The following is a 24,882-nucleotide window of genomic DNA, read 5'->3' on the forward strand; positions in this document are numbered from 1 at the left end:
AATTATATATTTTTTTTTTAATTCTAAAACACGTATGTGTTCCAACGTGCAAAAACATCCCAAACAAGATAAGCATCTTACTAAATAAGCCACTACACGGACTGAAATACAAAAAAATTCTCTATGCCTTAAACAAGTAGTTACAAGCAGAAGAATTAATACTACTCCTTGAAATGAAAAAAAAAAGATAAGAATCAGGTACTACATGCTTTTTTTTTCATTCTGAGGAACTGAATTTTCATAAAGGGAAAGGGGTTAAGTACTGCAGTGTTTTAGTCTTTGTGAATCCACCCACATAAAAATTAGACCTCCCACATACACATTCATATACTCTAAAAGCTTTGATCATGCCAGATGTAAACAGTTCTACTAGTAGCCTATTACATGTCCTCTAACTATACAATTGTTCTCTGTTAAAGCCTTGGTGATATTATGGGGAACTGAAAGGATGTATTAAGAACATATACACAGATTTTGAGGACAACCATGAAATAATATAGGCAAAACAGAAAAGTAAGACATAGTTCTTGCCTATCAAAGCATTTTGTAATTGGTTTTATAGCGGAAATTGTTAAGTAAAGCTAATTTGAGACCAAAGAGTAATGCAATTTTTGTAAATGTATACTGTATTCAGAACAAAAAGAAAGAGGAGTGAAACTGCGAAGAAGCTTCATGTAGCAGTCCTGAGACAAAAGCCTCACAAAGAACAGTGATGTTGTCAAGGATCACACAGAGGGTATGTTCTCCAACTGAAATTACAGGAAGTATTTTAGGTAGACCAGGTATATTCCAAATTGGTGAAGTATTTTTAACTCTTTTTGCACAAAGTGCCGCCTATTTAGGTGTAAACATGACCACATCACTATCAATACCGTCACTCAAAACACCCTGGTAAAATAAGATCGTATTCTTGCTTCAGAGACAAGCACGGACATTTAAATCAACAAAGCTCACTGAATGACTGCTTGACAAAACTGGAGATTTATCTCAGGTTTTCTCATACATCACCTTAACAAGATGATGAATATCAAGCAAGAGATCGGATTCTCATCCAAATGATGGCAGATCCAGCATCACAAGTCACTAATACCTGTAATATTAGATTTGCAAAGGCAAAAGTTTCACCTACTGATTCACAAATCGCTTCATGTTGCACTGAAGGTTTTCTTCTTTTCGATGTTAGGTAATAATCAAGTTTGCCCCTATTCTCAACATATCAAATGTAAGAGAGCCAAGTGAAGCATTACTGCAGATATACACAGGCTTCACACAATTTTAAAAGCCTTCAAATTTAAAAAACACTGGCCCAACCAAAGAGTTACATAGGCTAGTAAAAATAAAGTCAAGTTAGAAACGAAATTTCTTATGTGGAAATAACCTGCTTATATGTTCTACTTTGAGCTAGACAGGAATTGTGCGACTCCGCAGCAAAGCAACACACAGGCACCTGGCCACCAGAAAAACCATGGGACAGAAGAAAAGCAGTGGCAGTAGATAGAAAGTAAAGGGATGTTCATACCCAGTCTCCACACATTATATTAGAGAGCTATCATCCACTGGGAACTAAGAGTGAAAGAGGACAACTGAGAAGTAAAACCACCCAAAAAAGAAAACGCAGAAATGGCGACCGTTGTGTCCGGACAGTTGGCAGATGGCTCTCCAAAGGGTGCTTGTTCATTGCACTGTGTCAGTTTAAGTTACAAACATCGAACTTTTCACTTTTAAAAATGACCATTTACGCAAAAATCTAATATATAAGCAGATTCCTTTTTATAGCGTTTCATAAAATCAAAGGCAATTAGATCATTTCTGTCCTCTTGAGGAATACCATTCCCTAGATGACGTACAACTACTTCATCTGTTTTCCATTTTCCTGCCCGCGTCTGTTTTATAGCCCTGCTTTTTCAGGATGACGTTAAAAAGAGGCCCTTCCTGACATCATGCAACACGATGTCAAAACACAACACTATTACAAAACAAACTAATCAAAACTAATTTCTTAATAGCTGCGGTCTCAAAGTAGAGTAGCAGTAATGCCACTTGCAGCTTTGACTTTGATTATAAACAGATCTGGGTTGACAACGTGTCTGATTATGACAGACACCTACAGCTCAGGACTGAGCAGAAAATTTAAGTTCCTTCTTGAACAAAAGGAGCACACACATATTCATCATCTTTTCAAGCCCTTTTTCGGAATGTGAACAGAACAATATTTTTCAACACAGTATCTAGTTTTTTTCCCTCTTTAAAAAAAATAAAAAATAAAAAATATTTATATATATATAAAAGTTTTTCCCATGCAAGCCTTGCCTCCTGTGCTCAAAGGGTTTTATTGGAAAACAACCCCAGCTCACAGGTCTGTCAGAGGAAATGAGCATTTGGACTTTACCACTTGCATTACCCCTTCTGCAGAACCTCACCCCCCAAAGCCATGTTTGAATTTAAACAGCAGAAAAACAAAGCCCCTGCATAAGCCCACAGAACGCCGGATTTTTCTTTTGAAAAGATAAAAAATAGTATTATTCAGCTAATTGTTTAAAACACTGCCAATGAGATGTGTATTTTTTAACTCAAATTACGTATTTATTGGGAAAAAAAAGACATATGCACGCAGTTTCGAATTAGTATCACCAGAACTAAATATGTAACTGAAGACTCTTGTTACTGGCATGTTGCAGCTAAATAACTTTTTGCATAGCACTGATGAAGATTACAGATCATGAATGAGATGTGTGCTACAGCTCTGCTGTAGGAACGCAGGAGACCGATTTAGCTCTGTAACATAGCTGGGATTTTAGAATAATATATGGAGAATGGTGGCAAAAGATTTGTTATTCAAGGGACAAAGGGTGGGTAACCAATATACAAGACTGTACACAGAAGTCCTCTCCCCACGATAGTTGAAAACCAATACAATTTGGGCAGACACCCAAACATGTAAAAGCTGTTTTTGAAGCTTTCCTTCACTGCTATGGAGTCACAGCCACGACCATCCCAGCTTGCATAAGGAGCCTATCCAGATCTCTAAGCTGCTGTCCTGTTTACCCACTTGCAATTAAAACGCTGATAAGAAAAAAGCACTTAATAGATTACTCACATGAACACTCCATTTAACATTTACCGCTTTCAGAGTCCAACGCTGAGCACATACAATCATTTTTCATGTATTCTTTCTTAATTTTCAAGAGTATAACAACTCGTAACCTTTACATAACGGTGCCACTGTGTAATTAATAGAGCTAAATGAAGTGCTGTCAGTACATAATCAGTAGCCAGTCTTTGATGGATGAGCTGATTCTAATTCAGTCCATTCACTTTCAACTTTAATTAGTGGCATTGTATTCTACAAAGCAAACGGTTCCTTCATCCGTGTGATGATCTAACGTTGTGTAAGTAGGCTGAGAACGACGTGTGAGGTGTTGAAGTAAATTTGGAAATACAAATTAAAAAGTTGTAGTCATTCTTATATAATGTAATTCCTTAAAAGGAAATATGAAATATAAAGTTCCCACTGCAAAAGCCACTGATTTAACAAGTACCATACACGCCAATAAATCTTGCTAAGACAACTATGAGCTTTAATGCAGCAGTTCTCTCCCCCTTCTCTTTAATTAAACCAAGTGATCTGAGCTACTAAGTATATGTTAGTGGAATTTTTGGCAAGACACAAATACAGGCATAAAAATGCTATGTATTACTACATGAGTACTCATGCAACACTATATTTAATTTTTTTGCTGTTATAACCCTTGTTCTAGATGCGCGCTTGTTGCAGCCAGAGACAACTGCTAAGCAAACTCTTCACTTTTGAATTACCGGAATTGAGAGTAAATCTAGATCATTGGAAATTTTTCTAATAAACATACAAAAATTTGAACTACTCAAAACCACTGGGGTTACAATATGCTTTGATCTTGTTCTACATTTTCTCATGGATGTTGTTTTACCTCGCTACCTTACCCTTCTTCCAACAGTTCTGCTCTAAAGGGTGGGACAACACAGAGCTGCAGATTCCTGTAAGCTGCAGCCACATCTGAGCAGAGAAGACACTCACTAACTTACCACGAAACATCTGATTCAGGTGTACGCGTGACTTACTGAATGCAGGCATTTTTGAGCAGAAAAGCGAAAAGCAACTTGGGACCCTCAGTAATTCAGTCTTCATGTCTGTTCTGATACCTTACCATGAAATTGTATGGGGAGAAACTGTTTTTAGGAATATTTAATTTTTGTTTCATATTACTTATTTTAAAAAGGTGATATTTGAAGGGAAATTACTGTAAAATTGTTCTTATGGGAAGTGCCTTAAGTCTTTTGTATAATAATTCATGTCAAAAAGGTTCTTTACTGGTCAATTTTCTAACCCCATTTTCCTCAGCATGTGAAAGCATATACTTTAAGAGCAAAACCTCACAGAAGCCGATCACTATACAAACACCTGATTTAAAAAACAAACAAACAAAAACAAAAAAAAACAAGCTTACATAAAAGCTTCCAATATAGTCCAGATTGTCTTTTTCAGATGTTGTCTAAGAGATGAAACGTGTGTGTAAAGAACAGCTCACATTATTTTTATCTTTTTGCTGACACATATGCACAATGCTATAAAAATACCATTCAGTTTGCAAACACACTGTAACGTTAGAAACTATCAGGACCACGAAAGAGTCACTCCAAGTGTATTAGGAACAAATGATGGAGAGTGTTCTTTTTTCTTTCCCTGTCCAGGTCCAAGTGCCTTCCAATGCCTGTTGCAAGCTGCTTTCGATGGCGTGTGGTATGATCTGTTGTGACAGGGTTTTCTGGCATTCCAATGAAAACCGCCAGCTTGACTCTGGAGCTGTGGTCCACAGGCAGGTGCTGCTGGGCACCTCCTGTTGAACAACTCATTGGTTACGGACCACATAGGGGCAGTTCTCCTGCAGGTATCTAACAGATAAATTAAATGCAGCTGCAAGTCTAGATCCTGAACAGAAACTACCTAACGCAGGAAAAACTTCTCATAGGTATTTTCAGTCCATGAGAGAACCATCTGCTCTTCAGAATGGGAAGAAGATGCACCAATGATTTCACTTCAGAGTGAGTTTCTGGACTTTCTTTCAGAAAGACTCTGAAATGAGACGAAGCATATGTATTCCTCACTCCTCTACTACCAAAAGATTTTGTCAACATAAAGGCTTGCTGAGCCCTAATCACCCTAGTATGGCCAAGGCATTTCTAGTATCAGGACACCACGTTTCTTCCCAAAATGATGTTCACATATCACATTAAAACAAGAAACTCTCCTTTTTCTTTCACACAGCTTTTGCCTCCTAGGTGACTTCTGGATTTTGCACCCTCAGTGACCCAGAGCATTTCCCTGTACATGGGCAGGTCCATATCTCTTCAGAGGTCCTCTGGCCTATTTATCTCTCTTACTGAAATACCTGAGGCTGTGGCATTTCCACACCACTGTCATCTCAATGAGTAACAGCTGTGTCAAGATTTGCTAGGAAACTTCTAACTGTCATCAGGGCATCCTCTAGCAGGGTCCAAGTGACTTGGATGGTATGTCTCTACCCCGGACATCTGTGCATCTTCATCAGACACGATAATATTTTGGAGGCCTTGGCATGCTCAGGTGGATCAGTAAGTGGTAACATGGTCTCTATGAATTACTTGGAGGCTTTCTTGCAAGTAAATTTAAGGGAGAAGTAGGAGCTGCTCAGTCTTGCATTTAATGTAAATATATACTCAGACTCTGACATAAATATTATTCAATTATTAATCAGAGTTCTTCAGTGGAAAGTCTTTACATAGATACAAATATACTCATCTAATACAGATTTTACATTTGTCTTTTCCATTTCCTTTGAAGTTCTTTGAGGAATTAGTTTGTCTCTTCAACTGAGAAGACACTGAGATAATGCTGTAAGCACTCTCCCCGATACACTGCTGCTCCTTGCACAAAGTGCCACAAAAGTGAACAAATTTGTGTCTCACATATTAATGCAGACATGAACTACGCAACACCAGGGACTTCCCAGCCACTGGGAAGAAACCTTTCTTTCTATTCTCTCCATACTTAATACATGGCTTTGAAACATTTCTTATTCCAAATATTCCAAAATATTCTAAACAGGCAAAGAAGACAGAATGGCTAAGTAACCTGTGACTCTCAGACATTCATAATGATATGGAGTGCTTCACAAATCACTTGGTATTTATATGATGTCCATGGAGAAAAGAAATGGCACTATCTATTCTGAAGACAGGTAAGACAGAAATCAAGATTAAAAAATCTTAACCGATTTTAAATGTCTGATCTGAGACATTACGCCCTGTTTCAATGAGTAGTCAGCACCCCATCATGCTTTAATATTCAAAATGCATTTCCCTCTGGCTTCAGCACTATGCGCTCTCAACTCCTGCAAATCACGCCTCCAAGGTATCCAGCTGAGCACTCAGCAAACTAGTGACCTCCTTTCCAAACTCTGTTTGGAGTGACTTGCTTACCTGCACAAAACAGCTCTCTGGGAGAGGCGGGGATAGAATGCAAATCACCAGAGCAAACCTAAATGGCTTTGGCATGTTCCTTCTTGTGATCCTGCTCTTACTCACTTTATCATTTTCCATTTTGCAACTGAGGTAGTAGTACTGTTGGAGATGATAGTTTCCTATGCTGTATGTTTCTGATTCATCATCAAAGCAAATCTGCCTCGTCTACTGTGTTATAAAAGGACTTCTGTAAAAAAACAACCAAGACCAAAACAAACACCCCCCGCCCCCCCCCCCCCCCAAAAAAAAAAAACCCACACCAACAAAACAAAACCAAAACCAATGATCATGTAGCTTTTCCTTGCTTCTTAATAGATGCAGTACAACAAGGTTGAATTAAACATTTTCACCTCCTTTGTCCATTCTGCTTCTTCCCTACATTATTGCTCTTTTGGACCCAGTTCAGTCTCTGTCTTGCCACAGCTTTCACCAAAGGTCTTTCTCCTCCTTTGTGCCCTTCTGTTGCACTGGCAGGAACGAGTCTCCTTCCTCAACCAGACTGAGCATCACCTCCCGTTCCCTTATTCTCATCGGTTCAGTTTGACTCTTTCAGCAACCAACTCAATGTTTCTGATTTATCTTTTTTCCCTTCTCTAACCAGAAGAGAAGGCTCATTCCTCCCCATTTTCCTGATGACCCAGAGTCTTATTGAACGCACAGGTGTTTCCATTTCAAGTGCCTAAATGCAGCCTGGCCCAGAGCTGCCCCCAGCTGCAGAACCTTTGGGATGCAGCGTGTTCTGAGCCCAGAGCATCCTCAGCTGGGAACACACGGAAGCTCTTCAGCAGCTGAGAAATTTAAGCTGCTTAGTGAACACAAAAATCTTCGGAGGTTTTAGCTTTTAGGTTCCTCTCAGTCTCTGCTTGATATGTAAATAAAGCATAGCATTTTAGAGTCCTATTTCTCAGCCTAATTTGTACATATTTTACCAAAAATGTCTTACTCCAAAAGCATATGCAACAGCATTCAAAGAAAAGGCCTTCAATTTTTTCATAGCCTGTGTAAAGACAGCATTTTTCTCCTAATTTCCTATGTAGAATCATGTCTACTGTAATAAAAACAAATAAAGTAAAAAAACCACCAAATTCCAAACAAACAAACCAAACAACCCCAACGGTATGGAAAAAAACTCAGTACGAACTAGCAAGGACTAACACAAGTAGCTGAAAACCAGAATTCTATAATGAGAAGTGTTACGCAACCCTAACAACAGACCATCAACACTCCTTGTAAAAATATACAGCTCACGCAATTAAATTAATTTACAAAACAAATTACAAAGAGAAGAGGGAGACAGAAAAGCAGAAGGCAGTAAGTTTACAGAAGTCAATTCAAGGTCTGTTGAGAAGGTGCAAGAAACACAGAGGGTGGAGTGGGAGGGCAGGTAGAGACAAAGGGAGCACTCAGTGCACAGAGAAGAATAACAGCTCTGGTATATTTTATTCAATCAGTCAGGCAATCTACAAGAATAAACAACATCAAAGGGATTTTTGTTCCATTTTTTAACAAAGTAAGGAAACCAGCAGGCATGCTTCTGTGTACATGTTTCCCACCACAACTTCTGGACCAGCTGTACAATTTCAATCCAGCCTGACAAAAAGGATAAGGGAATCCAAACTATTAGGTCTTGTTTCTATGAAACTAGCCAGCTGGGTAAAGAAAAAGAGATCCTGTTCCTGTCCTGCCCAGTGAAAGGCTGAAACTTCAGTCAGACATGACAAAATCCACTTATCTGCAAAACAAATCCATGAAAAAAAAAATTACCAAGCTCACTTCATTTCACTGTTCAAGGTTTCTCTTTTTATTTCCTTTTAATTAAATAATGCTATTTACAGTTACATTCCACACTGGCATATGTCTTTAACATTGACATACATGTCTTTAACATCTTATTTTTCATTCCACGTGTTCCAAATGAGTTTCCTTCAGGAAAGGCCATATTCTACTTCATTTTGCCATGGATAGCGCCAATTGAGCCTTCACCAATAACTGTGAGACTCAGGTTAAATTATCTGATTTAGAGAATTTACCTTTGTGCCAGCCTTCCGTGGCGTGGTGCACAGATGATGATGCCAAAAATTGAAACACAGTGCAAAAGGCAGCAGCTGACAAGCAAGGGCTGCCTGCCCTGCCTCTACTGCTCCTATGAATTTGAAATGAAACCACTGATGTGTTCTACAGATCAGCATGGAATTCCATTCATATTTATATTATTTCACCCTGAGATACCTTTTTCCCCCCCACTGTATTTGCACTCCAAGGTCTGTGCCGACCTTGTGTTACAGCAGCGTAAAGTCAATGGCTCCAAAGAATCAAGTCCTCTATACTTTGGTATATAACCTGAGAGACTATTTCCCAACTCAGTATGATGTTGCCTAATTAAACTAATCTGCGGAACACCTACTGCTTTAGGAGAAGGAAACCAATATTGGGAACATCTTTTCTGAATGACCCTTGACTTGTTCATTAACACAAGTTTAGTTGATCCTAGTGCTACTAGGCTTCAGATAATATGGCACATACCCCTTTTCCTGACATCTCTGAGAGGTGGTGATGATGGAATACGGGATGCTAGTATACGATATTGCAACACGGTGATGCACTTGAATAATTTGGGGAATGTGAATTAAAGAGGAAAGATATTCTGGAAATTTAATTCTTAATTGTGCTGCTTAATGCCTGTACAGTAGACAGAGTTTTAAGTAAGTATGAGGAAATGCAAAAGAAAAAAAAAGTATCTATCTTCTGCTGTTTGTAGCACAAGTAGATTAAGTTGAACACCTGAACGTCATGAACTATAGTCTTGAAGTTCTAGTATTACAATATACAATATGCAGATTCTGCAATCAGGGAAGGTTGGTTCTCTTTGCATATAAAGGTATAAGAACAAGAAAGCACATCAAGGAGAAATCTGCAAAGTGTGACTGGTACTCAACACAAACATGAAATCACATTGTATGTGTCTGCACATGAGGGAAAGTAAAAGGGTAATTAACATGGTACATGAAAAAATGAATGGGTTTTATTAGTCCTGGTAACAAGATATCGTAAGTCTAACCTCCACTGTGATCAAGCCAAGAGTATGAGTTAATCAAGACCTTCACTGAAGTATTTCTGTTAACACTTTCATCTTACCAGTGGGAATTATTTATAAAACCGTTTTCCACTGCTAGCATGACAAGGTGATCATTAACACAGCACAGACCACGCGAAGGAACAAAATTAAAAACATGTGAAAGTGGCGCTACATTGGTACTGTAAGCAACTGCCATAAATAATTCTGCTCCTCAAAGTGATTTCAACAGTCTTGCTCTAAATCCAACAAATCAAAAGCCCTTTATAAAAAGTCTAATTCTCAAAATTTAAATTTCTAGGCTTCCCAGAGGATGTTTAACTTGAATTTCTCATGCATGAGAAATCAATTTGTTCAACTAAGACCATTACGAGTTCCCCTTGTAAGAGCTCATTTGGAACTTATTTCAGAAAAAAGAGACGTTGAGTTATATATGTCTTAGGTTTGGAAGTAACAGACACTCTGTCCCACAATGGCCTCCCCCGCATTGACACACCAGGAATTAAAGCAACCCAATGAGTGGGAAAGCGATGGCTCAGGTAATCAGTAATACAATAAAAACACCTCTCATTCCGCTCTGACTCTGGCACAGGTAAGTACTATCCTGGTCATTAAGAATGCTGAGTGCTGACTTACCTGAAAACAAGCTGGTGGTTTAGGTTCGTTTGCAAAGGTATTTATAGTCCTGATTTTACTCACACACACACAAACTAAATTCTGTGTGCAAAAAAGTGCTTGCAGAAATGTATCATTTCCTCATTCTTGGTGAAATACCTCTCAGTGCAAAATGACATTACAAAAAAATCACAGTATCACAGTATGTTTGGGATTAGAAGGGACCTCAAAAGATCATCTAGTCCAATCCCCCTGCTGGAGCAGGAACACCTAAGTGAGGTCACACAGGAACATGTCCAGGCGGGTTTTGAATGTCTCCAGAGAAGGAGACTCCACAACCCCCCTGGGCAGCCTGTTCCAGGCTCTGTCACCCTTACTAAGAAGAAGCTTTTTCTCAAATTTAAGTGGAACCTCTTGTGTTCCAGCTTGATCCCATTACCCCTTGTCCTATCATTGTTTGCCACCGAGAAGAGCCTGGCTCCATCCTCGTGGCACTCAGCCTTTATATATTTATAAACATTAACAAGGTCACCCCTCAGTCTCTTCTTCTCCAAACTAAAGAGACCCAGCTCCCTCGGCCTTTCTTCATAAGGGAGATGCTCTTAATCATCTTTGTTGCCCTATGCTGGACCCTCTCCATCAGTTCCCTGTCCTTCTTGAACTGAGGGGCCCAGAACTGGACACAATATTCCAGATGTGGTCTCACCAGGGTGGAGTAGAGGGGAAGGAGAACCTCTCTCCATCTACTAACCACCCCCCTTCTAATACACCCCAGGATGCCATTGGCCTTCCTGGCCACAAGGGCACAGTGCTGGTTCATGGTCATCCTGTTGTCCACCAGGACAACAATGTCAATATCCTATGTGCATGCCATGAAATGGGGCAGTGGCCTTGCACAGGACAAATACCGTGCACAGGGCTCTGCGCGGCTTTTCAGTCTCATTCTTGCAGAGGTGATCTCTTGTAATGCAAAAGACAGAACAAGAAGAAATCTGCACTCTCGATATCTGTTCTATCTGTGCTGCTGAGAGACCTTCACTCTCCACAGCTGTTGATCACAGTTTTCCATAAGCAAAACATTTACAAAAAAACACATTATTCCCCATTGCATTATACATGCACTTCTCAGCATACATTTTTGTATTCTTTCTATGTATAACACAGATATTATACTAGAATTTCATATCTGTAGCTTAAATATGAACAGCTACAAACTAGATGGCTACAGTGTTGACACAGACTTTTAAAGTTTTGTCCATTTAGAGCTATTAGGTAACAAAGGTTTGGAAATAATCAAAAACTTGTAAAAATTTAATTAGCAGGCTCTCCAGTCCATCACATGCTTTCAACAGATATCCCATTTCAGCCTTTATAAAGAGCGCCATGTGTGTATGGGTGTGCCTAGCCAGGGTTCTCTCAAATCCTTCAGACCAGAACTTCTAGATTATGGTTCTCAGCTGCACTGTACATGAAGGCAATGTTCAGGATACCCAAAACACCAGAAATGCTGGGCTATATTCATTTGGACTTCTGCATCTCAAGCAATTTGAGGAGCAGAGCAGTGGGTGCAGGTTACAGGTAATTATGCCTTTTTGTGCACAGTCCCAGCTAGAACAGCACCCCGCTTATTCCAGCTTTCAACTATAACACCAACTTCTATATCCTGATTTTCAAACATATCTAACCCATGGATGTATGCTTTGAGAAACTGAGCTCCCTATAAAAGGAAATAATTTTATTTTAAATGGTATGCAACTCCTTTTCATTCTTCCAGTGGTGTTTTTTCCCCTGTTCCCTCTTTCCAGCTTCTAGTTATTAAATAGTTCTTGAAGTAACATGATTTCTTTGCCACTGTTGTTTTTCTTCCTGTTTTGCAACACAATCCAGCTTAAAAAAAAAAGCATTTTTTCAATGCTTGTCCTATATCAAATTGCTCAGGTTGGCAGCCATTGGACTTATTTAAAAAGAAATCCCTTTGGACAGCTTTACCCTTTCATAGCAATAGTGCAATAGAAAAAGCAGCATTAATAAACTTTGAGAATTGCAGCAACTGGTTAGCAAAACAATGCAATTTGTGCTCAGACTTCATTTTTATAGATGAAGGACAAGCTACAACACTAGTATTGCAAGTTTCATCTCAGCTTTTTTGAACCAATAAAATTGGAGTCACTTTATTCAAATAATACATTTGAACCTTGGTATAACAAGAGCTCACCACAGTAGCAAACTGTCATACAGACTGTAGGCCAGGACCTGCAACCTTTGTATATAGTGGGACCTCTACTATGTCTCTAAATAAATCTGTTAAAATCGTATTTCAGAAGTCTAGATATGATTGAAAAGCTGAACATTTGGTTGATTCTTGGCACGCCCACAATTAGCAATACAGAATGCTAGCTATAAAAAACAAAACAAATGCAACAAAGAATGACCACAACTGTAAAAACTAGTCAACCCAGGGCAGATAATACTATTTACTTCCACCTGGCATTCCTTGACATTGAGTCTCTTGTGAAGAGAGTACTTCTGTTCCAAAGACATCCAAAGCATGAGCTCTTCTGCCTTTCAGGTTGTTCAGAGAAAGCATGAAATAGCTCTGCTCAGAACAATGTGGTCAGACCTTCAGTATTTATTTACTCCTGGAGAGGCTGATTTTGCATAATTTACTGGCCTGGCTTGCAAAACTATTTTTTCAATGAAGACAATTAACACTGCTACTTACTTTTCCTATAATCAATCCAGAAGTAAAGAAAAAACAAAACAGTAAAACATACATACGTATTTTGTTCTTGTTTTTAGCACTAAAATGCCTCTCAGAAATAAAGTGCAACGTTTTAAAAGCAGAGGATTAAGAGTGGTGCTATTTTGCTTGTATCAAAAGGGCACACATTTGTTAAGCTAACAGGGACAACACCTTCACAGCATGTATCAGAAAACCTGGTTTCATAAGCTTAGGGAGTTTCATAAACAACTGCAGGAGGGTGTGAATTCACTTTGGCTTCAAGTAAATGGTTCTTCATTAATATTTTACTAAGACACAAAGACTCCAAGTTTAGTAGGTAAGCTGTGGATAGCAAACAGCCTTCCTCTACTCTGGCTTTGTGATTAAAGAGAAAAGAACTGGCATCACAATAAAAAAAAAAAACAACATAGATACAAAGGCAGACAACATATGCAGCGATGGGTTCTTGAGCCCAAAGGTAATTACCAGTGAGTATTCTGTACATAAATATTTAAGCCCATTTTCTATCTTTGTCAGCCAACTTCTCCTCTGTATCTAGGAACAATAGCTAAACATTATTCAAGACCCAACATTAAAACAGGAAACAATCATATTACAAACGCAATCTGAAAGATCTCAATTACTTCCCAATCAGATATTCCAAAAGTTTTCAAAACAGAAGATATTTTTAGGGTATAAACTAGAACGTCAGATATAAAAGAAATAAAGACCCAAAAGAAATAAAAGACCTAAAATATACCTATTATAATGAAAATATGATATGACTATCCTACATGTCAAATCTGTTCCTGAAACAGCCCTCAGTTTATTCTGGCAGAGAGACCAGATGAATTCATTTACACTTACTTATAGACCTCAATTCTTTCATCCTTGCAACTGACCTGTAATTGTTACCTTCTTAGAACTATTACAGCAGATGTAAAAAACCTCAAATTATAGTTTCTAGCCACAGTAAGTATTTCATAATCTCTACCACGTGTCATTTTGCTTTCTGGAACAAACTTCTTAAATGTGAGGTCAACACAGTCAGCAGGTAGTCACCAACTGGCACAGGTATTTCCCATCTATTTAGTTTGCTGGGATTTCAATGGTCATCGTTACACATCTGTCTCCCTGCATAAATCCTACTCTGTGCATGTGCATAAGGAAGTATTTGCCATTAAACAAATGGAAAGGAAAAAAAAGATGCAGCCAGAGGTATTGTCCCTTACACAGAGGGCTGAACATTCAACATTTTAAGGACAAAACGTCCTTTTTCTCTGTGAACCCCATTCTACTTATGATCCCACAATTACAGAGAGCATAAGTGGTGGGTGATGTTCCACTCCATGCTTTACAGTACTTTTCAGTCCCATTTGGGTGCACTTCACTGTGCAGAGTTCTAGTAATTCTCGGCAGCACACCCACTGCCTCCCTCGCTGGGACCTGCTTCACAGGATTCCCAGAACACACAAGCAACTGTTTGACCCTTCCTCCTGGCCTCAGCACGCCTTATCTAACATAACCAAAGAGGCATTACCACCTTACAGTGTCCCTGAAAACAAAGTCCTACACCATGCTGGAATATAATGCTGCAAACTACTGCCACTACTTTACACCTCTCCAACAAGGTTGCAACAAGTATTTCTTTTATCTTAGGCTATTACATAAGCGTCATGCACTATCTTTTTAAAATTGATTTCTTTTGTAGAAAAATCATCTTGTCCCGCGCCAGGAGCAGCTCTGCTTTGCTGTGAGGTTTTTCTGGTTTTGATTGTAGCGCATCTTTATCGTATTCTCTTCTGCCTAGATGGGTCTCATCTATGTGACTTTTCTGCTTTCCACCACTTAAAGGCCATTTGGATAAATGACACCTCCCATTTAAATCCTAACATTCAGCTCAAAAGACTCTTCTTTCATAGCAGGCTTAGAAATCCAGTTCTTTTTAGTGAGCTGTGCATCTAGTTACCAGAATGCAGTTATCAAGAAATCCTGGAGCTGATCCCAGAAAAAACACACCACATTAACCTTCCTTCCACTTGTCCCCAATACAAGGAACATAAACATATTTTGGCTAACATGATTAGCAGTTTTCCATTAGTAACCCAGATGATGCTGTGAGAATTTCTGGACTGTTCCCAAGTACCCGTGGTATATCACAAGATCTGACTGGGAGATTTTTCTGACCAACACATTCCAAAATTATAAGAGACTCTTGAGGTAGCTTGAAAATCATGGATGGCAATAAGTACTTGTAAAATGTTTTTTCCAATCTGCTGTTTTTTTCCTACTCGGGGCAGTAGGAAGGCCCCGAAATTGATCCATTTGTGGGAAGATCTTAACTTTCAGCATCATAGCAGTTGATGTAATGTATCCAGAATGAAGATGTTCCATCTTCTGTACGCAGCTGTAACCATCCACAGCACTAGCAACCAACCTCGCTTTTCAGGCTGGCTGGTGGAAGAGCTCCAGACAGCAGTTTCAGCACAGCTCTTCATGCACACAAGTTCTGAATTTGTGCTTTTTGTAGCTACTCCATCAAATCTCTAAATAGAAAATAAATTCAAATTTCAGACTAGAGGAGAAAGTGCACAAGTCTGACTTAAATCAAGAAAAGGAAATCTATCACCTACAATACTGCCAGGGACTCCGGTTAAAGCATCCTCAGACCAGATTGCATGCATGCAGTTCCCTAGCTTATGTTCAGGTAATTACCACTTATTCCTCAAAGCCAGGCAGCTGCCAGAACTGGTTTTAAAAGCCACAACTAAAGGAGCTGTCTGGGGCCTCAGAGGTCTATTAGCCTAACCTGAACATCAGGGCAAGTCAGCCAGTGCATGAGAAAAGTTGAGCCCCACACATCAATCTTTGTCCAGGATCAGAGTAACCTGACACTCGTTTCATTCACCACAGTCCTCCCATTTGCTTCAAGAGAAGGCTACGCCAGCACAGAAGCAGAGCAAAAAGTGGTGAATCTGTCCCCAAGTTTGGTAAGAGGATGAGCACATTGGTTGTAGGAAAAGGAGAGTTCTGAACATCTTGTTTGTATATCTTCTTTATATACTTCATTAAACAAGACATGGTGACTTAAAAACGCTCTATTTCCCCATCAGTGGTGCACAGGTTCTCACCCCAGTCACTCTGTATCTCCATTGCCACAGCACACAGACTTAGCACTTCATAAACAGGTCTGGGGAGAGAGGAGGGTTAACTCAACATGCAGGTGAACTAAAGCTTTAAGAAATCTATTTAACACATTTACCCAACGGTAAACATGTGGAAGAAAAGCTCCTTTTACTATGCCCAAAGTTTGCATGTACTTTAAGTAATAGTTTGAAAACATATTTTCAAATGTCAACAAGCACTTGAGGCAACGATTAAAATAGAATATCTTTCTTCACCGTTTCCTATGCAATATGTGGGATGCTCGTATCATGCACCCTATCACGCACTACCAATGACAATGGTATTTTTAGCATTTTTGGTTTGCCCAGCTCTCAGCTGTTTCAGTAGCAACTGGAACAGTTTAAATCTGAGTCGCTTGTCCTGGAATACTTCATGGATCAGTCATAAAGGACATTTGGGGTACAAGTTCTGGGATCACACCAGTCACCCATGATTTGCTGATATCACCTGTGGTGTTGCTGATGAATGCCATACCCTTGTGCTGCATTAACATCACACAGACTGTGTTCTCTCTTATCTCCTGCTCAAGTGATTTACTAGATCTTCTTAGGGAACACATGTATGAAAACTTCTGCACAGCTTTAGGTTCACTGAGGATAGGAACAAGAAACATAAATCTGAGCAGTATTTCTTCTCTCCTCATCTCTTCCAAATGTTAATATACTCAGTCTGAACTTCTCTTAACTTCTCCTTTTCTACCTCTGCTAAGGCTTATTTACACCACCACCCTCAAAAATCCCCCATGTAAATAAGCCTTCTTGCATGTACCTTCATGAGAGAGACACCTACTCTAGATTCATGAAGAAGTTTATTTTTAATTGACCTTCAATATTAATGATGTGTTAAAGAAATAGAGGCACAGGAAACAAGAAGCTTTGCTTTTCTCCATGCCAAGGAGACAGCATGGTTCCCAAATAGAAAGGTTCTACTCAGTCAAATGCTAAAGCCTGGAAAGGAATTCAAAGTCACTTAGAAAATATTTTAGTTCTTTAATCTAATAAAACTATTTTTTTCTTTTTTTTTTCCCCCTCAAGCAGCACATTTTAACTTCTCCCTTTACTCACATTTACACTCTCTAGTTAATAAGCAAAATAAAAGTTGCTGAAAGGCTCCTAAAGGTATTTAGTCTGATATAGTAAGGTGTGGCTGAGATACTGTGGGCCACTAAAACACAAGTAAACACCCAGCAATGAAGATTTCCACAAGAATCTCAACCTAATCTCTTCTCTGCAGAGGAGTGCCACTCCCTCCCAAGAGGATGTCCTTCAGAAAGAGGAGTCCACTTCTTTAAACCAGACAGCTAATACATTTTTTTCCTGGTGACTCAAAAAATAGGACATTTGTCATTTTCACTGATCATTTTTTCTGAAGATAAAAAGTGGAATCTATCAGGAAGGGAACAACCATCAAGAGAAGAAAAGAGAGCTTTGCATTGCTTTTTGTTCAGGAACTCCTGGCAAAAGGGTATCATCTATTGCTTATTTCCTAAGCATCTGAAATGGGAACAGAAGGAACAGGATTCATATATCTGAATTTTTGGCCAGTGGATTAAATCAGCAATATGTTCAAAACTGACTATATCTTTTATAGCCCTAATCCTGTCCTCAGAATTACTCAAGAACTAAGAGAAATAACAACAACAACACTGGACTGATTTTCAAAGACACAATGCATCGAGTGACTGCGGTGGTCACACAGGGCTGTTTCTCTTCCAGACCATGAGCTAAATTGTTCATCTCTATACTACGCTGCTGTTTCACCATAAATGCAGCAGAAGGCTCCCAAAGGCCTAAATTATACTCAAGAAGAATATTTAGACTGCTAAATCATTCAGGCACTTTCAAAAGTTAGTTCAGCTCAATTTAAAAAATCAGCTAAATTGGTGCTAAAGCTGACAACACTAAAAATGCTCTTTAAGCTATTTAAGGAAAATTTAGTAATTCACCAAGATAAAGGTTAAGCTGACTAAAGGTATTTAATATAGAATTTTAGAGAATTGCGCTTGCTTAGTAAAATGTAATTCATTCAAACTTCTCTAACACTAACAAGATCCTAACTTTACTTAAGGTAACACTTCTCTAGATAAAAAAAGTCATAGAGGAAAATGACAGCAATGGATAGTTTTTGTTCTAGCACTGAGTTACTCGAATTTTTCAGGATATTCAGTAAAGTGATTGTCAGTAGAGAAAGCAAGCTCTTATTTCCTTGACTTAAATTATCTTCTTTCTTGTAAGGAGTAACCCCCTTGGATAAGAAATGCTGCTGTGAATAGGTCTAGACTTTACACAGCCATGGGTCACTAATTTAATTAGATTTCAAAGCAGCTATTCTACATTTACACTGAACACAATACTTCCTGTACCCTCCCTCGTCCTAAAAGGAATAAAACAATCCCCCAGAAGTTTACACCTCAATGCATGAGGAAACAGCAACAAAGTGTACATACAATACCTTGAGTTACAGATGGGGTTTATATTGTTCAAGTTATTAGTAAAACCTTAACTAGCTGCTAAGTTGGTATTTTTAGCAAGGAAAACAAAAGGTTTTCTCGTTTCTAGTGAGACTGGATTCTGTTTGACCTGCTCCACTCAGAAAATGACTGCTGTCAGCCAACTTCAGTGACTTCCCCTCCCAATTATGAGCTTTTACACATATTACAAAATTAAACCAAGCTTCTCTGTATGAATAAAAGAAATTTTAAAAATTAACTTTCCTGGTAACTGGGGAAGTCCTTCCCTCCTGTAAAAAATAGCAGGGTTTGTAGGGGTTTTCTTGGGGAGAAGGGTAGAGCAAGTGTAGGAGCCCTGCTGTACCCGTGCTTGTTTTTCTGAGCTATTCTCCTTTCAAGCAAAAATGGGGGCTGCGATTTTCACAGGGTTCTTGTATCACATTTGTGACCCTGAGTTTCAGCCTCTGCAAAGTAACTACTCTCATAATTTGACTGATCCAAAGCTTCATGGAGTAGTCAATTGAGGAAATTGGGGTTTTTGCCCTCACTAAAAGCCATGAGTTAATAACAAGGAACCAAGTTCATATTCTCTTCCAGGAGCTCATATAATATTTCAAAGAATTACCCAAGATTGGAGCTGTTACTGTAAGTGAAGCCACACTAATAGATGGGATCATTTGCCTCCAGTTTCACCATCTATAAATGGCTTGAAAATACCTATTATTTCACACAATCACACTGCTACACATTTATACTGTTACTCAGCAACATGTATGTAAAGGAAAAACTGCCTATAACAGTTATATGAGCAATCTATGCAAATACGTGTGTTATTATTAATGACAGTCCAACTTCCCATTATTCTGCTGAAGCAGAATAAAAATTTAGTCTCAGTCCAGCTGTTATTTGCAAATACAAAGTCTCTCATACGCTCTTCTGCCATGTATGAAGTAAAGGGGAACTTGTCAGGCTGCGATGGGGGATTCCTTTGGATCTCTGCTATAAGTCACACACTTAAGGTATTGATTCCCTAAGGTGACAATAGTTTTTTCTTCAGTCCTAAAGAAAATGGGAAGAGCAACTACCTTACACATTGTATACACAGCCAGAGACCATTTTGTGAGGAGTGGATTTAATGAAGAGCCAGTGCCAACACTTCTGGCAGGTCCAGTGCTTGGATTTTGTGAGCAACATTGCCACTCTGTATACTGTGAATTAACAGCAGTAAAAGGGTGAAATACACCATAACCTATTTCCACAGTGCAATATTTCTGGAAATATAATGGCTACTAGGGCATAAAAATTTTTGATGCACAAATGAAGCTGAAAGTATAACGGACTCTTTACTGTCTAATGTTAGCTACTGGTAATGGCAATGAAATTAAACTGAAACAATTATAGAACATATGAAAATGGGATTCTAATAATCCATTCCTCTTTCCAATGTCTTGAGTCGTATTTCTTTCTGATGGCATGATAATACTGCTGGGCCACGATACCTACTTGTCATCATTCAATGGAAATGAAAAGTCAGTCAATATAAGATACCCAGCATTTTGTTATCAAATAAAAGGTTTAAAGAGAGCTGTTTTATGGCTTCTACTGAATTTCAGTGTATCATCTTAAATATTTTAAAATCACTCTGTGATGAAAGAGCAGACGTTCATGGTAGGAAAACTGAGAAAAAACAAGTACACATTTGAATGGCATTAAAAATCGCCAGCACAGAGAGCACTGGTGATCCAAGAAATCTCTAAGTCCTAGACCCAAACATATTGCAGACTCATGTGCACATGAAAGGGGATAAATGAAAGTAACAACATTCTAAAGTAAACTTACTGTAAACTGGTTGTAAACAAAAGCCACAGAGGCAAAATTCCTCCCCTGGCTCCCCTATAAGCTAGAAAGCAAAACACAAAAAGTGAAAGGAGTTTGGGGGGGAGAAAAAAAAAAAAAAAAAGAGGTCACAGGAAGGAACAATAATAATGTAAAATGGAGGCAGAAAGAAAGTGGATTCTGTCTTTCCAAAAGCAGCCACCTTTGCAAGTCAGAGATGAAAGCAGTTTAAGTGAAAAAACGGAGGAAAAACTAAGTATAACCAAGGGGTTAACATAAGTTTGGGAACAGGGTTCCTATCCTAATTAGGAACACAGCAAATAAAAAAAAACAATTATGAGGTTATTTCCTCAACTATGGTCACTCTGGCTTTACAAAGTGGTAAGTTATAAAGCAAGCACTGATATCACCTTAGTATGAATTAGTAGGACAGAGGCCTCATGCAGCTACAGGGCAATACCCCTTGGCACAGGGATACAAGAAGGAAGAAAGGAGAAGATACAAGGAGCCAGGGAGAAAATTCAGCATTGTGTTATTTCCAGAGAAAGTACCATCTAGAGACATTTGAGGATGCTCCCCAAAGGCCAGTGTCAAGGACCCGAGGCACACACATACAGAGACTCTTGATAGTCAAGAGAGCCGTAGCTGGGACTAGATAAACAGCCAGAGCTGTGATAAGAGTCCTGTCATGAGACCTGTGGGAAGATTAAATCTGTCCATAACACATCCCTCCTTTTACCCCCTCCTACCCCAGAGCACTGAGCCTGAACAGCGCCAGATCAAAACCACATCTGCCTCATGAGCACATTCCCACATACTTCTATCTACATCAATGGCAAACATACATTTTTACTGCCCCCCTTTTTTTGTTCTTTTATCTCCAGCCTAGCAGAGGTTCACATGGAGATGGCCGACTCATTTGAACCGACTGCAGACAAGCTGGTACAGGCAGTACTGAGTAGCATAGGCTGGCAGTGACCACCAGAGAGAGATGCGCTTGGTAGCAAGTTCTAATTTATTCACAACACATGAAAGAATGCGTCAGCAAAGGCTCTCAAAGTGAAGCACATTAATTAGTTAAGCCTACTCAAGTTTTGTGGCTATTTTTAAATTAATAGGGTTGAGAAAACTAGGGCATGCAGACAAAAAGGCTGACATCCTCGAAAGCACATTGTGGGTATGCAGAGAATTGTCTTTGTTGATCTGGATCTAAATGGATTTCAAGGTCTAATAAGGAATCAGTGAGTTGAATACTGTTTCCCAGCTTCCTGTCTCTCTGTGATTTGGCTATTACAATGACCTGGGATTCATGGAGTGTCTTCCACTGCATTATTTTAGAACAAAGCTGGTATTAAAGAACCTTCAAAATATGAAATTATGTGACAGTTAACTCATCAGAGTAAGAACCATGAAGCTGAATACTGCTGTTGTCTTCTTTTACACACCTGTGTAACCATATGCAAATTATACCAAGAACAGTAAAAGCAAAATAATAAAGTATGATGGGTGTCAAACATCATAACCTGCTGTTATCTTCTATGGTATATGTTTCTAAGAGACAAATGGAACACTTCACAGTTAGCAAGAAGTTTGCGATGAGAAAATAAATACTTTTGTCTCCCAAGTATCCAATAATATTTAAAAGTAAAGAAAAGTTAACATACCTGTTCCTTTACTGCTCTTTTTTTCATACTGTGCCACTTGTATAACCTCAGCAGCAGTATCCCTTACTATCAAATCTTCATTCTGCAGCAGTAGAATCACACATTTCCACAGAGCAAGGGTATCAGACAGTCCTACATTTATTACAGAGAAAAGTTAGAATTCTATTTCTTACACTCATTCATAGAAGATACAAAGCTCTTCTTCCACAGGTAAACACAGCAAACACAGTGAAATGCTGCATCATGGGCAGGAGAAATGCACTGGCAAAACACTGGGACGACAACTGGCAATATGATCAAAATGCTCTGTGCGCATGTAAACTTCATCTAGGTGTCTGACACACCTTGGTTTAAACAGTGGTCAACAGATAAGAGAATGGACTGGGTGCAACTTCAAGTCATAGGTGTTCTGAGTTTTCTACAATTTCTAAGATTGCAGAACTCCTGTTTGGCAACAGCAAGAGTCTTGCTGCTGGACACTGACCAGTGCACTGTGATCATGGCTTTGCTGTTGCAATCTGCCTGAAACAGGGGCTAACAAGCCAAATTTTGTCCAAATACTGCCAGTAGTGCTGGCCACAAATACCATTCCCTGCAGCAAATGATCCCACCTCCGAGGGATCTACCCATCAGCTATTTCTCCCATACCCACCTCACTCACCACCATGCCCTGCCACCCTTATACCCACCATCAGTTAGAAGCAAGCCAGGTTTAACCCACGGGGTAATCACCTGCACAGTTAAAACTAACCAGAAATAACTGCCAAGAGGGAGGTGTTCATGTAATAAACCCAAAACAGGCAGTCCCCCCTACCACCCCAGCAGGAATTCACATCTCTCAAGCCATGCTCCACTTGCAGACCCTTGTGCCATTTAGTGGTGTCACACTAAGGAAAACTAGCTGAAGTCACAAAGCTATGCTCATAGGTGTGCTGGGGTACTTTCCAGCTCTGGTTGAACATCCTCATTAAAGGAATCCAGTGGAAGGTCCTTTCAGAGGCAGCCAGCTGTTAGATATTACTTTCTGGTGATAACAGAGAACAACAGAGTTGGTGCTTCACTGCTGCACTGTTGTTTTTTTTTCAAGCAGGTTATCAACAGGTCTATCAGGGATTTGTATCACAAGGCTAGCCAGACAATTAATTGTATTTCACTGCTTGGCCAAAATTAGTTGCTTGAGCCTTTACTATACAGGCAGAAGAAGCATTCCTGTATTTCATCTAACTTCCCTATGTGGGAATAGCATGGAGTATAATTATATCAGAAAGAAGTTTTCTAGCATGATGCACCAAATAACGTTATACTGGCACAGCTAAGGCAGAATAATTATTCCCTTCTAGATACAACGGCCAGCTCTCCCACCTAGACAAGTTTGTACCATATCTCCAGGAGAGGCGAAAGGCTGCAAATGGATTTTCCAGAAAGACTTTTTCTGAACCCTCAAGCAACATGATGGAGAAATTATGGGGTCAGCCAGGGCATATTGATTGGCATTCACCCTCTTCCTCTTGTGAACATACTTAATGGAAGCATATGGGAATGACTACACTTCAATTTCATACAACCAGAATTTTCTTTAACTTCTACTTTGTACTATACGTGGCCAAGCAAGCTGATGCAGAACAAGGCATAAAAGTCAAAGCTGTCTATATGTGTATAACCCCTTTAACTTTAAGGGAGAGGATTCTGGGTTTACAACACTGCAACTAAACACCACCTCATGCCTTGATTCGCTAAACTTCTCATTGCAGTAGCTGGACAATTTCACAGCTGTGAAGAATGCAGCACCTCAGACTGACAATTCTATTATAGCTAGTATGGAGGGTCAGTACTGCATCTTTCTTCCCCAGGGAAAATTTTCAGAGCAAATAATAGGTTCAGACAGTTTGTTCACTGAGGCCCTGAGGGTGTTTCTGTTGTGATATGGTTTGTTATTTTGCTTTATTTTGTTTAAGCAGGATACAAACTACTATTATTTTCTTTCAGATCTTCACATCTGCCCGACTGGGAAGCATGGAAACCAGGAACTGTTCTGACATGATCAGAGGGGAAACTCTGTTCTCCACCGGCTACAGACCAGATCCAAATGGTGACAGTCAAGGAGCACACATTTAGGAGATTCTCACTTGGATACCTCCCTGGTCTTCATTTGATATAAAATGGTAATGTCTGTCCTGCTAAAAGCTTTAAGTAGATGGTGGAGGTCAAGGTTTCCAGAGCTGTTACTATGAACATTAAATAGTACAATGTTGACCTCATGTAACAGATATAGCTTTGTTAAATGTTCTCATACCTCTTAAAAGACATTTCTCAGAATAAATACCTGAATTTAAAAAAATACCACTATCTACTGTTTCAGAAATATTGTCATTCTTCTTGACTAACAGAAATTTGTATCCAGTCCATATAAGTGTGCTTAAGCTACTCAAAACATTTACACAACTACAGTGGACTAGAATATCACAGAAACTAAGTATTTAAAGCTAAGTGTCTTGTTCAGGATGCAAAATAATTTCTTTATCATCTACCACTACCTATTTTTGCATGTTTCCTGGACCTTTTGTAACAAAATCCCCTTACTTGTTGTTCACCAAAGGCAGGGGGTAGAAAAGGCTAGAAGAAAAAAAAACTATGTCTTCTGCCAACAGATCAGAAAATTTCACACAGCTTTGCCTCTCAGGCAGTAATGTATTACTGAATAAGGCTGTGTAGTTTGCTTGTTTGCTGGTTGGTTTTCTAAAGAGACAGTCTAATTTAACTTAAAAAAATTATCTGGGAGGTATAATGTGACCCAGTTATT

At 39.1% G+C, this 24,882-nt stretch overlaps 1 protein-coding gene across 5 annotated transcripts in view; it reads right to left on the minus strand.

Annotated features, from left to right (window-relative positions):
- Positions 1–24,882, minus strand: part of THADA (THADA armadillo repeat containing) — a 167,126-nt gene that overhangs the window by 7,602 nt on the left and 134,642 nt on the right. For all 5 annotated transcript variants that reach the window (XM_082047591.1, XM_082047592.1, XM_082047589.1 and 2 more), the window contains one exon: positions 22,083–22,214. In XM_082047591.1, the coding sequence (XP_081903717.1) occupies positions 22,083–22,214 (132 nt within the window). The remainder of the gene's footprint in view (positions 1–22,082; positions 22,215–24,882) is intronic.

This window comes from Streptopelia decaocto (assembly GCF_964273445.1).
Source record: "Streptopelia decaocto genome assembly, chromosome: 3".
NCBI lineage: Eukaryota > Metazoa > Chordata > Aves > Columbiformes > Columbidae > Streptopelia > Streptopelia decaocto.